This window comes from Schistocerca piceifrons, chromosome 1 (genome assembly GCF_021461385.2).
Source record: "Schistocerca piceifrons isolate TAMUIC-IGC-003096 chromosome 1, iqSchPice1.1, whole genome shotgun sequence".
Classification (NCBI taxonomy): domain Eukaryota; kingdom Metazoa; phylum Arthropoda; class Insecta; order Orthoptera; family Acrididae; genus Schistocerca; species Schistocerca piceifrons.
Genome location: NC_060138.1, coordinates 188,781,914 through 188,795,444, shown reverse-complemented (window position 1 = coordinate 188,795,444; position 13,531 = coordinate 188,781,914). Strand labels below are relative to the sequence as shown.

Genomic DNA, 13,531 nt, shown 5'->3' with positions numbered 1-13,531 from the left:
TCGTACCATCCTTCAGTGATGCCTGTTCTAACAATGGCTTGGTGATATGATAGGTATATCTTCTATTTTCTGCATCGTATGTCTAATGCAACAAAATATTCACTGATGTAACTGGAATACAACCATTTTTGTTTTGTATAGTTTTGTGCCCAAACTGTCACTGGCTACAGAAAACAGTTATCAATAACTACATTATGAAAAGGATAGTCTCGCCTTGTAGCAGAGGTACTGAGTCGCAGATAGGCACAACAAGAAGACTGCCAAACAAAACTTTAATCCCCCCCCCCCGCCAAACAGGGCTTCATCAGAACTAGACCACACACACACACACACATGATGGAATGTTAGAGGCTAGAATTCGTCAGGACAAGTCTTCTAGAGGCAGCATCAAGAGGCACTGTGCAGAGCTGGGGGAGGGCGGGCGGGGGGGTGGGGGTGGGGGGGGGAAGGGGGGGCAGAACAGGGAGCAGAAAAGGAGAGGAGCAGAGAGGGGAAAAGACTAGTGAGTGTGTTGGCAGTGAATGAGCACAATGAGGGAGACAGGATATGAATCGTGTGTGTGTGTGTGTGTGTGTGTTGGGGCTTATGGGCACTCAATGCCGAGGTTATCAGTGCCCTGACACACATTAAAGGAATAATATGTGGACAAAATTAGTAAAATGCAAGCATACACGCAAAGAAATAACAAAAAGATGAAAAATGCTATAAAAGAGAAAAAAATGTAAGGAAAACGAGAAAGGAGCATCAAGGAAATTGTCACTGGCTGGCCGCTTACTTAAAATATGGGCGAGCCAGTCACCATGTGAACAAATTAAAATCCTCTCCCTAAAATCTTGGTAAAAACATTGGACAAGTCACAGAACTTTAAAACTTTAACCACATTCACTTGATTATTTCCTAAAAGAGATGGCAGATCCACCAACAAGTTAGCCGTGGCCCGCGGGTCAGAAAATAAAACGCAATCCAATAAAACATGGCACACAGTGATTTGGATGCCACAAGCACCACACATTGGAGGGTCCTCTCGCCACAGCAAGAAGCCATGCATCATAGGACTGTGGCCTATGCAGAGACGAGTGAAGAGAACCTCGTCCTGTCGACATGACTACACACGCATTGTGGGCTTGGCTAAACGGAGCTTATTGTCAGTCATTTCCAACCACTCATCCTCCCACCGACAAAAGCCTCATGAGCTCAACAGTGAGGTGAGTGCATGCAGGGGGATGGCACACTGAAATACCTGCGGATCAAGACACACCTCCCTGGCTGCAAGATCTGGCCTTTCGTTCCCAGCAATGCCGACGTGCCCTGGAACCGAGCAGAAAGCCACCTCCTTCCCCAGTCATTGTAGTTAGAGGAGGGCATCCTGGGTGGTCTAGATTATTTTAGCTGCTGGATATAAACGTTGCAACGAGTGAAGGGCACTTAGTGAATAGGAACAGACAAGAAATTTAGGACGGGAAGAGTGTCTCATATGCTCCAGTGCCAGCAAGATCGCAGACAATTCTGCATCAAAGACAGTAAACGCTTGAGGCAGTTGGACCTTCAAAATATGATCTGGAAAAACAACAGAGCAACCAACGGAATACCCCTGTTTCGACCCATTTGTTAAAACAGTTACATAGTCGTGGTGCTCAGATAAAATAGCAGAAAATGTTGCATTAATAATGGAAGCAGGAGTGCAATCTCTCTTGTGCCGCACCAAATCTAAAATCACTCTGAGCCTCTCCAGTAACCAGGTTGGAAGGTGGTTAAAATCCTGGATTTGGGGCCATACAGGTTCCGCACTGAGGGACTCCAGCACATGTTGCACATGGATCCCAAACGGCATCGTGGCTCGGGGATGACGAGAAAAAAGACAGCCCAGAGGCAGATGAGCAACAGTATGGTGAGCAGGTGAAGTTGGAGCTGCAAGAAACTTACAAACCTGGTGCACCAGGTGGAGCTGCCACCGGATGGTTCCCTGGCATCAGCACAGAGGCTGGGTATGGGACTGGTCCGATAAGCACCTGTGGCCAGTCGAATCCCCGCATGGTGGACAATGTCAAGGATCCGCAAATGAGAGGGTCTCGCTGACCCATACACAGCGCACCCGTAGTCCAGCCTCAAACACACAAAAGCCCTATAAAACTGGGGGAGACACATCCTTCCCACTCCCCAAGACCTGTGGCTGAGACACTTGAGGATGGTCAGTGCCTTCAGGGTTCTGGCTTTCAAGTCTCACAGGTGTAGCAACCAGGACAATCTGGAGTCAAAAAATGAGGGCCAGAAACCGCACTGTGTCTCTAAAATGTAGGATTGTGTCCCCCACATTCAAGACAGGTAGGCAAATTAAAAAGATGATGAGAACGATTTAAAAACACACACACACACACACACACACACACACACACACACACACACACACACACTCTTATCAGCAGAAAACCCGTCTTTGAACGGCTCAACATTGCAACACTGGAGGAGGAACAGAAAACAGCAAAATCATCCACAAATAAGGAGCACTGTACTGAACTTCTTACTGTAGATGTGATACTGTTGATGGCAAAGAGGTTAGAACTTAAAACACTGCCCTGGGGGACACCATTCTCCTGCTCAAATCGATCAGAAAATGTGTCACCAACTTGGGTCCTAAAAAACTGCCGAGACAGGAAAGACCAAATGAAAATGGGGGGGGGTGCCCACGAAAGCCCCATTGATGCAGTTGTGCGAGAATACAATGTCTCCAAGTAGTATTGTATGCCTTACTGATATCAAAGAATATGCCAATACAGTGATGCTGACGGAGGAAAGCCTGCTGAATAGCCGCTTCTAGGAGGATCAGGTTGTCGACCATGGACTGAAATTTTCGGAATACACACTGAGAGCGGCAAAGGAGTTGCCTGGTCTCTGAAAGCCATTCCAGGGTCTTTCCTACACAGCTCGTCAAGGCAATACTCCAATAACTACTGGGACAAGTGTGGTCCTTTCCTGGTTTTAGGAGAGGGATTAGAATTGCCCCCTCCATGAGTTGGGGAAGATAGCTGTCTGCCATATTATATTAAAACATTCGAGGAGGATTTCCTTTGATGCCACTGGAAAATGTCAAAGCATGCAGTACCGGATGTGATCATGACCAGGTGCAGTGTCAGAAGTCTCAGTCAGTGCCGATTCGAGTTCCCACATGGACAAAGAGGAGTTGTAGGCCTCAGAACTGTTTGACCTAAAGTTCAACTTCTCCCTCTTGACAGTTGCACAGTAGTGATGAAATGCTGCAGCCTGGCTTGTATTGGCAGTAGTTTGTGCAAAATGGTGAGGGCTTTGGACAGGACTGAAACTTTTGTGGTTCTGGGGACTTAGGTGAAAGGTTAACAACAGTGTTCTGTGATTGATTGGGCTCTGGATTTGGTGGAGTGTTGGTAGGAAATTTTGGAGGATGTGGCAAGTGGAAAAGGTCAGTTAGGCAGGGTCTGGGTGCTATGAGGGATCAACAAGGAGGAACACTGTGAGTTGGGCAGGGGTTGGACAGTGGTGCCGCAAGGTGGCAGTATAATGTCAACAAGTTTAATAACTTACGGAGGTGGTGTCTGGAATGCTCTTCCAGGTGCTGGAGAGTAAGGTATTCAATTTCAGAGGTGTGATATACAGTATGTAGTAAGAAATGTACAGTATCAGTGTCTTTTTGAAGGAACAGAACTGATTCAGGAATGCCTGTGCCAAGGAGATGTGTTTTTGTAGTGCCAGGTTTGTAAGGGACAGGGACTTGCAGAATCTGAAAAGGTTAAGGTCATTGTGAAAGAAGATGTTGAATCCAGAGAAAGGAATGTTGTTTGTGGTAGGCCGTTGGGAGGAGGAGGGGGGAAGGGAGGGTTCCATTGTGGCGTGTATGGTGTTGGGGAAGCAGGAAATAACATAGGAAATTGACAAATGACAGCGTTAGGTGGTTGTGAGGCTAGCTAGATTACAGAAAAGACGTGAAAAAAAAAAAAAAAAAAAAAAAAAAAAAAAAAAAAAAAAAAAAAAAAAAACCATACAGACTTACAAAAATATGAAAAAATGAGCACAAATACGAGAAAATATGTAAAAATATGCCAAAACAAATACATAAAAAAAGAACGGGATGGATGAGGTATGGGAATATTCATGTGCTGGTATGCGTAGAGTAGAGTACAGTTTTATTGGTCATGGTAATCATATAGTGAACAAATAGTACATTCTGATGTAGGTTAAGTCAATGTATAACAAAATGTAATGTTAATTTTGCATTAATTTCATTATTTCTACATTAAATAATCACTGAGTTACAATATACAGAGCAAATATTGTACAAAATAAAGAGTACATATTTTAAAGGAGAAAGAGCATGTACTGTACTGGCTGATTAATATTTGTATTACAGCAACATTTACATGCTAAATCATTAAAGTTCTAGTAACATTTATATGATACATCACTAAGGCAAAGACACAAATCAATAGTGAGCTTCCTGAAGGAACTTGTGGAGGCTATAGAAGCAGTGATGAGTCAAATATGCCTTAGTAGTTGACAGTTTGCGAGTCATTTATTGATTTAATTTGTGGAGGAAGTTTTTTATAAATAACTTTCCCATAATACAGGGTTCCTTTTTCATTCAGGGTGGTGTTGGTGGGCTCTAAATGAAAGTCTCCTTTTTGCCTGGTGTTATAGGAGTGAATATTTTCATTTTTCTGGAAGAGAGTGGGATTTTCCATTGAATATTTTTTCACAAACACGGTTATCTCATACACATATATACATGGAAGTGTGAGGATTTCTAACTTTTTAAAGATTGGTCTACAGGTTTTGTTTCATTTTATACCTTCCATTGTTCTTATAATTCCTTTTTGTAGCATAAAGAGCTTTTCGCTAAGAGAAGAGTTACTCCAGAAAATAATTCCATATTTCAGTTGTGAGTATATATAGGCATAATACACAGTTTTCAGAGAATCTTTGTTGCAGCATCCCTCTAATATTCTCATTAAGTAGCATGTAGTGGTTCGTTTCTTAGAGACTTTTTCGATATGCATCCCCCATTTAAGATTATCTTGGAGCCCTACTCTCAAGAACTTAATGTTGTCTACATGCTGAAGGTCTTTGCCAGATAACTGAATCTGAACAGTTTGCTCACCTTTTTTCACATTATAGAAATTTAGTGCCATTGTTTTACTTGCATTTATTACCAACTTATTGTGACTGAGCCAGTTATCAATATTGTTCAGTGTGTCTGTAGTAGACCTCTGAAGCATTTGCATTTCTTTCCCACTCACTAGCACACTTGTACCATCAGCAAACTGGATGATGTTCTCACAGAATTTGTTTAGGTCATTCACATATAACAGAAAAAGAAGAGATTCCAGAACTGAACCTTGTGGCTCTCCATATTTAATGGTTTCATAGTTTGAATAGCGTTGAGCGAGTTTGATGAAATTTTGATGTTGCAATTGAACCACTTGTTTTCGACCGCTTAGATATGGCTTTACCCAGTTGTTCGATGTTCCTCAAATCCCCTTGTTGTCAAGCTTAGGCAATAGTTTTGTGTGATCTATGGTATCAAAAGCCTTAGATAGATCTAGACATATTCCAGTGACATTTTCGCTGTTATCTAGTTTCTGAAGTACTTCACTTGATAGCTCAAAAATTGGTGTCAGTTGATCAGGCTTTCCAGAAACCATGTTGTGCTGTGGACAGTATTTTGTGCTCTTCCAGAAAATCTGCTACTCTTCTTTGAAAGATTTCTTCTATGTTTTTTGAGAATACAGATAGAAAAGCAATGAGAGAGGTGGGAATGATTAGGTTGAAGTTCAAAAGTTCATGTGGCATGGGTATGTGCGGCAAATAAGCAAAAATATGGGAGAATGAGGACGGGGGGTGGGGGGTGGGGGGGCAGAGGGGTATGAATTTAATAAGAATAATTTAATTATCAGTGGTAAGAATTTGGGGCAGGAGACGCTGCACCAACAATTAATGCGGTCACGTAAGCTGTGCACTGTGCTCGGACAAGACCACTGACACAATGTCACTTAAATGTCAGAGCATGCGCCATTTGGAAGGCAAAGGAAAAAAAAAAGATGAGAATGGACAGACAGTGAGTAGAGTAATACTTTGGATTCATTAAGGTTAGTCATGACAACCAACATTTTATATCCACATTTGCTGGTTTCCTCAACTCAACCAAACTACAATCTTTGAAGTGGTCCACACTCAAGCCAATGTTCTTTAACAGTTAATTGAAAACCATTTCAGCTGTATTATTATACATTTATTGTGTTACAAGCAATTTAATTTGTTGAGCATCTTTAAGTTGCGAAGTTGTGCTAAAGTTATGACATAAATGGTTATAAAAAAATAATTTTAATCATGATCTTTTATGTCACGCCTTTAGCACAACTCGGCAACCTGAAGATGTTCACCTGGATGAGACACAATAAATGTGTAACAATACAGCTGAGGTGGTTTTTATGAATCATTAACATTGTCAGCTGTGGTGACCAAGAGTACAATGCTCTTTAAGTTAGGCACATGAGGTAGCTCAGTGGGTTGTGTCTCATGCTTTCCAAACTGGTCTGCTTGAAAATCATGTGATGTTAGTGAGTTACATGCAGCTAACTGTTGCATGTGACAAAATGCAACTACCTTTTGATAACTGTTCCCTTCGGTGGTTTCCATCACTACTACTTTCGTAGGTGCTCATATAAAGCAACTGCAGTGTTCCAGCTTTGTGTGAAGAAGACACACATTGTTACCACTCTACAGTTCCTCTCCCTGCAGCAGACTGTGTAGCTGATACATCTAGCTTCCTCTACATTGCGTACTCCTTCTGATAGTCGCCAGGAAAAATTCAGTTAACTTAATCTGGGCAAGCTATGTACACTAAAGTTATTTTCCTACGAAGTGTTTGACAAAAGGTCCAATTCATGATTTGGCCAATCAGATTTAGATTTACAAAACTATCATGAAACAATTCACATATAGGACAAGCAGGGGCAGACATATGTTACTTCATTACATAAATCATAGTCCACTGGTCTCGTAGAAAGATGCTTCTGATGTATGGAGGGAAGTCCGAGTTGTACATTTTATTAAAGTGAAATACAAGGACATGGTGCAACTTTGAGTTGAGTTTCCCCAAAAATGGTTGCATAATTCATTATTGAAAGGAAATGTACTGCGTGGACAAATTTCTCCATTTTTAAATTACCTATCACTTTAATCATGTCTACTGCAAATGTAGATGAAATAAGGAACTTCATTAATTGTAAGGTTGGGTTTTCCACTACTATTGAGACCTACCAGCAGTCACAAAAACAGAATACTGTCTACTGCTGCTAAATTCAAATGGAAAAGAGATTATGGTGCACTCTTGTGTATGTGTACTGCAAACCCTCCCCGCCACCTCCTTCCCACAGAAGGGGCTGCAGATGCACAGTGGCCTAAAGCAATTCTTAGTTCCCTCCATCCAATGCTCTCAATTTTCTTTTATCCACATTGGAAAACTGACATTACTGGAACATGCAAATGGATTCAGGGGCTCTGAAAAACTGCACTGGAATGAAGAGGTAGAGGGGAATAGCTATCAGTGTCCAATCTAATGTTCATACCATGCGGCTTTTAATGGCCATGGAGTAATCACCTTGATGGGTTCCTCAACAGTCATGTCCCTGCTGTCTGTTACACTGCCACCTCAAACCGACTTCACACAACAAAAACTCTTGTGCAAGCGTTGTTGGCTCAACACGGCTTTAGCATGTGTACGACAAATCTGTGCAACAAGACTGCACAAGCAATTTGAAGTTTGATCGAATTTCGATTATGCATACTTCCGCATGTGTATACCAGGAATAGGGAGCCTTGGGCAAGCCAAACTTAACATTTTCTGGCAAAGAGAGTGATGATTGTACAAACAAACAGCTAGTTACAGTACATGACATAGCTCCATGCAGTATATCAAATCAGAATTTCAAAGCAGTGCGTTCAATTAACAATATAAATATTGCAAAATTTAGGGAAAGCCTACAGCAGCTAGACTGGGATCAAGTGTATAAGGAACCCAATGCAAACTTGAAATATAACTTATTTCACGATACATTTTTAAGGGTATTTGAAAATTGTTTTCCCAAGAAAATAGTTAAACATAATTCCAAGAAAACATATAAAAAACCTTGGCTAATTAAAGGAATAAGAATATCTTGCAACCGTAAAAGAGAACTGTATCTAACAGCAAGAGGGAGTACTGACCCCGAAATTGTTCAATATTATAAAAACTATTGTGCGGTACTAAGAAAAGTTATTAAAAAGTCCAGAAGCATGTGTATCATGTCTGAGATCAGTAACTCTGATAATAAAATTAAAGCAATTTGGAATATTATTGAAAGGGAAACAGGGCAACCAAGAGTGCAGGAAGACTTTAGTGCCATCAAACTGAATGACAAGTGTACTAACAAACAATCAGAAATTGAAAATATTTTCAATAATCATTTTTTAAATGTTGTGGAGAAAACAGGATCTAGATCTTCACTAGAAGAGGCAAGGCTATTAATAGAAGAGGCCATACTTGTGCAATTTGAAACAACTGTATTTCCACCAACCTCTCCCTCTGAAATCAGTAAAACAATAAACTCACTGAAAAGTGAAAGCTCTTGTGGAATTGATGGCATTTCTAGCAAGGTACTTAAAGCTTGTTCCCCACAGATAAGTAGGATTCTCAGCCACGTATGTAATAGCTCTTTGGAGCAGGGTGTTTTCCCCAATAGCCTGAAATATCCCATTGTAAAACCATTGCATAAAAAGGGGGGATACGTCGGATGCCAACAACTACTGCCCAATCTCTCCTCTGACAGCTCTATCAAAAATTTTTGAGAAAGTAATGTATTCAAGAGTAGCCTCCCATATTTGTAAAAATAAAGTACTAACAAAATATCAGTTTGGTTTTCAGAAAGGCTTTTCAACAGAAAATTCTATATACGCTTTCACTGATCAAATATTAAATGCTCTGAATAACCGGACATCACCCATTGGTATTTTTTGTGATCTCTCAAAGGCCTTTGATTGTGTAAATCATGGAATTCTTTTAGATAAGCTACATCATTATGGTTTGAGGGGGGCAGTGCACAAATGGTTTAATTCATACTTAACTGGAAGAATGCAGAAAGTTGAAATAAGTGGTTCATGTAATGTTAAAACAACAGCTGATTCCTCAAACTGGGGGGCTATCAAGTACGGGGTCCCACAGGGTTTGGTCTTAGGTCCTTTACTGTTCTTGATATACATTAATGACTTACCATTCCACATTGATGAAGATGCAAAGTTAGTTCTTTTTGCTGATGATAAAAGTATAGTAATAACATCCAAAAACCAAGAACTAAGTGTTGTAATTGTAAATGATGTTAAGTGGTTCTCAGCAAACGGACTCTCTTTAAATTTTGATAAAACACAGTATATACAGTTCCGTACAGTAAATGGCACAACTCCAGTAATAAATATAGACTTTGAACAGAAGTCTGTAGCTAAGGTACAATTTTCAAAATTTTTAGGTGTGTCCATTGATGAGAGGTTAAACTGGAAGCAACACATTGATGGTCTGCTGAAACGTCCGAGTTCAGCTACGTACACTATTAGGGTTATTGCAAATTTTGATGATAAGAATCTCAGTAAATTAGCTTACTATGTGTACTTTCATTCACTGCTTTCGTATGGCATCATATCCTGGGGTAATTCATCATTGAGTCTGCAGGATGACCCACGGTCATCCTGCAGACATCTATTTAAGGATCTAGGGATCCTCACAGTATATATATTCACTTACGAAATTTGTTGTTAATAATCCAACTCAGTTCAAAAGTAATAGCAGTGCGCATAGCTATAACACCAGGAGAAAGGATGATCTTCACTATGCAGGGTTAAATCTGACTTTGGCACAGAAAGGGGTAAATTATGCTGCCACAAAAGTCTTTGGTCACCTATCAAACAGCATCAAAAGCCTGACAGATAGCCAACCAACATTTGAAAATAAATTAAAAGAATTTCTAGATGAGAACCCCTCCTACTCATTGGCTGAATTTTTAGATATAAATTAAGGGAAAAAAAACCAACTTAAACATTAGTGTCATGCAACATTTTGTGTAATGTAATATCTTGTACAGACATCTTTTATTAACCTGAAACCTTCCACATCATTACGAAGTGTCGTATTCATGATCTATGGAACAAGAATTAATCTAATCTAATCTAGCCGTATCACAGAATGGAGAATATGTATTCTATCGCCCTGTGGACGCGCACGGAATTTCTGCGTGCTTGCGCAAGCGCTCTTGCGCATGAGTGCTTGTTAAACAGACAGTTACATGAGTCGCCTTTAGTATTCTTTCGTTCTGGAAAAATAACCGAAATTTCAAGTCTGAGCTCCGCTTACACTGTTTCTACACTGTACTGTAATTAGTCATCGATTACTCTCACCAGATAGATTACCAATAAATAAGACATCGAAGGTATTTTCAAAACAGCGAAAACAAACTACGATACTTAAAATACAATATATATATTGTAATCCATTCTTCCTACATTTGTGAACTTCGTCTTTTACCTCAATCACTTAAATTCGACAACATTGCTGATTTGCATCCTGGACAGGGGAACAGCTGCCGTTGTCGAAGTTTACTGTACGAGATATAATCACGTAAATAGGACTATTTCTGTCGTAACTTTCTTCTCTCTATGCACGACATTTGAGCCTGTTGTGATCCACCTATCCGAACAACTGTTTCATCTGCTATCGCGATAGCTCATTGAACAGAAACGCCGTACTCTTTGGTACTTTAAGTATTCAAGTTCAACAGACAACTGGAGTGTGTTGTAGTTTTGATTCTAAGTTCTCTGTAAACATTTTAAACTGTTGACTTGTTTACACATGTGTTTACACGAATCATATGATCTGTGACATGATATTGCGAGTGTGAAGTTCTGCGCGCCGTAAGTGTGTTATGGCGTGATAAGAGAGATGAATTTTTAGGGGCTGACGTCACAAGCTATCATTGTGAAGCAGAACAATGTTTTATAATATATTAAATCGACATTTTAGATGTGCTGTAGCGTGTTGTGTGTGATGAATTTTTAGCGGGTGACGTCTGAGGTCTCACTGTGAAGCAGGATTGTATGTTACTATTTTATATTAGATCGGGATTTTAGAATGAGAGGCAACTTTGTGAGTCTGTATAAAACACCCAAGAAAGGGGAAACTCCCATTCTGAAACTGAAATGTGACTGGGTTAGCGATGAACTTAATGTTCTGGTTATCGATGGAAACACGGCATGGACTGGGAAAGTAAGATAATCTTATAACGCCTGATGTAAAGACTTTCAAATCAAGAAAATTTTGTGTTGCATTTTAAAGATTGCTTCACACACAAATTTAAATAAAGTATTCTGTTGAAATGTTACAGTTCAGTGCAGAAGAAATAGAAAGTTTTTGCGAAATGCTTGGAATCACGAGAGATGAGTACATTACCGAATGTCAGCAAGCATTTTCCGGAGGAGAAGCAGTGGAAAATTTTTTATTTACAGTTGAGAACAACAGATTTGTGTGGAGGAAAGAACTGGAGGTTGACACCAGAGTGACATTTGGTAGTATCAAATTATCTCCAGTAAGTTGCGTACAGAAGACATTCAGGTTCTCCATGAAAATTCTAACCAAATACATTCAACTTTTCTAATGAATTTTCGCACTCTCTAGGTTCCGCTTGTTCAGGCCTTGGAAGAGTTTGTTGACTTCGCATTCGAGACTATTGAATGCTGTCGGCAAGAAGTTCTTGATGCTAAGAACAAAATGGGGTATTTTGAAAAAGGTGAGATATTAATTCGTCACTGCATTAAATATTCAATTTTTAAACACATAGATAATATTTGCCAATTCCGACACTTTTTATAGTACAGGCTAATTGTGTACATCTCTAGTGGACACATTTTAAGTCCTCTGGCACCCCTGTGCAATTCTTTACCAGAAGGATGACCTGTGGTGAAAGGCCAAGGGAGAAGTGGCAGTGCTCATCAGTGATACATAGCACACTCCACCTGTTGCCCTAAACATCACACTAAAAGCAGCTGCCTATCTTGGCACTTGTGACTTGGGGTAACAGTGTGCTGCATTTATTTCCTGACTTTGGCTTTTGGGCTCTTATGATGCTCCACCTGGGTTTAATGTGGGTGGTTGGAAATGTGTTGGTACATGAAGTCTGCTATGGCCTCAGGCATTACTTAGAGGAATTGCCCCCAAACTACAGTACGGTCCGTTTGATAATATTTGTGACATGTTGCCATGATCTGGAATATGCTAGTAGGTTTATAAATAGGAAGATACATTTTTCTCTGTGACGACATGGTCATTTTTTTTTCTTTTAGTTTCACTTATGACAGAGTTTGATAAATGTAACAAAACCACTTATATACTATCTAGTCCTGCCCAGGAATCCATCTGTGGAATGGAAGTAGTTGCTAAGCAAAAATTCCACAAGGGGATTAACTTTAACCTTACACACAACTTCACTAAGTCCCAACCAAACTGTCACATTTCAACATAGCCTAGATTTTGGGCTACTTTACTGATCATTGTGATACCATAGCTAAGATTCCATATTGACATTTGTTGACTTCACCAGCTGACAATTATGAACACCTCTACCTCAGGTTACAGATCTATTAGTGACAGTAAAAGTGTCATTGATACACTCTTTGAGCCCACACTTCTCAAACCAAAAACCCCTCCAGACAGTACGCTATATGTTGTCTCACCTACAGCACCACATATACTGGTCTGGTCAACGGTGCAGCAACATTGGTCAGTGCCATACCTTCTCCACAGATGTAACATTTCACATACTCTTCATTTAAATCTAATAACTGTAGACATTTAATCATTATCAACAAGTGATAGCTCATAACAAACTGCCAAAAAATTCTTCAAATATTATTCTTACAAACAGTGCTCACAGAGTCCAACGAATACTGACACCACTCACAGACAAAATAGAAGTGCAAACATCCCACACTAGAGTGTGCAATCGCATTCTACAACACAATCTCTGCAAACACGATCAATTTCAAGTATGCTGTGCCACCATGACACCACACAACACAACACTGTAACATCATGGGCTAAAGCGGAAGGTTTGCACCACAAACTTTGGTTGGCAGAAAAGTGCTGATGAGGTTGGTAGCTTGTGGATAACTTGTGAGGGAACTGTCATACTCCAATTGTATGAGGTTTATGCAGGCAAGGAGAGCTCTGCTTTAGTGGATATTTATTTATGGAACACCTTGTAAGGACAAATGGTTCTCACAGCTCAAAATCAAATTTCCAAAGAAATGGTAGATTGTCAGGGAGTACTAACGCCAGACCAATAAAAAGATCTCTACTGGACAGTCCTCCTGAGGGAAAAGAATAATTTAAGACTTATGAGAAAGAGAATAACAGGGCAGAAGTTTGCCAAAATTCATTCATAAAATTTTAGGAGTACTGGCTCAGTCTTTGAAAGGAGTCAAATAT

At 40.0% G+C, this 13,531-nt stretch overlaps 1 protein-coding gene and 1 long non-coding RNA gene across 4 annotated transcripts in view; one reads left to right on the top strand and one right to left on the bottom strand.

Moving 5' to 3' along the window:
- The window catches only part of LOC124782224, a 51,113-nt gene extending 40,287 nt beyond the window's left edge, over positions 1-10,826 (bottom strand). The window contains exon 1 of one of the 3 annotated variants that reach the window (XR_007015956.1): positions 10,577-10,826. This is a non-coding gene — a long non-coding RNA (uncharacterized LOC124782224). The remainder of the gene's footprint in view (positions 1-10,576) is intronic. The other 2 variants (XR_007015955.1, XR_007015957.1) reach the window with 2 other exon arrangements.
- Positions 10,820-13,531, top strand: part of LOC124782208 — a 33,801-nt gene continuing 31,089 nt past the window's right edge. The window contains exons 1-3 of the mRNA XM_047253922.1: positions 10,820-11,314; positions 11,433-11,633; positions 11,723-11,834. Coding sequence (XP_047109878.1) covers positions 11,180-11,314; positions 11,433-11,633; positions 11,723-11,834 — 448 coding nt within the window. The 5' untranslated portion in view covers positions 10,820-11,179. The remainder of the gene's footprint in view (positions 11,315-11,432; positions 11,634-11,722; positions 11,835-13,531) is intronic.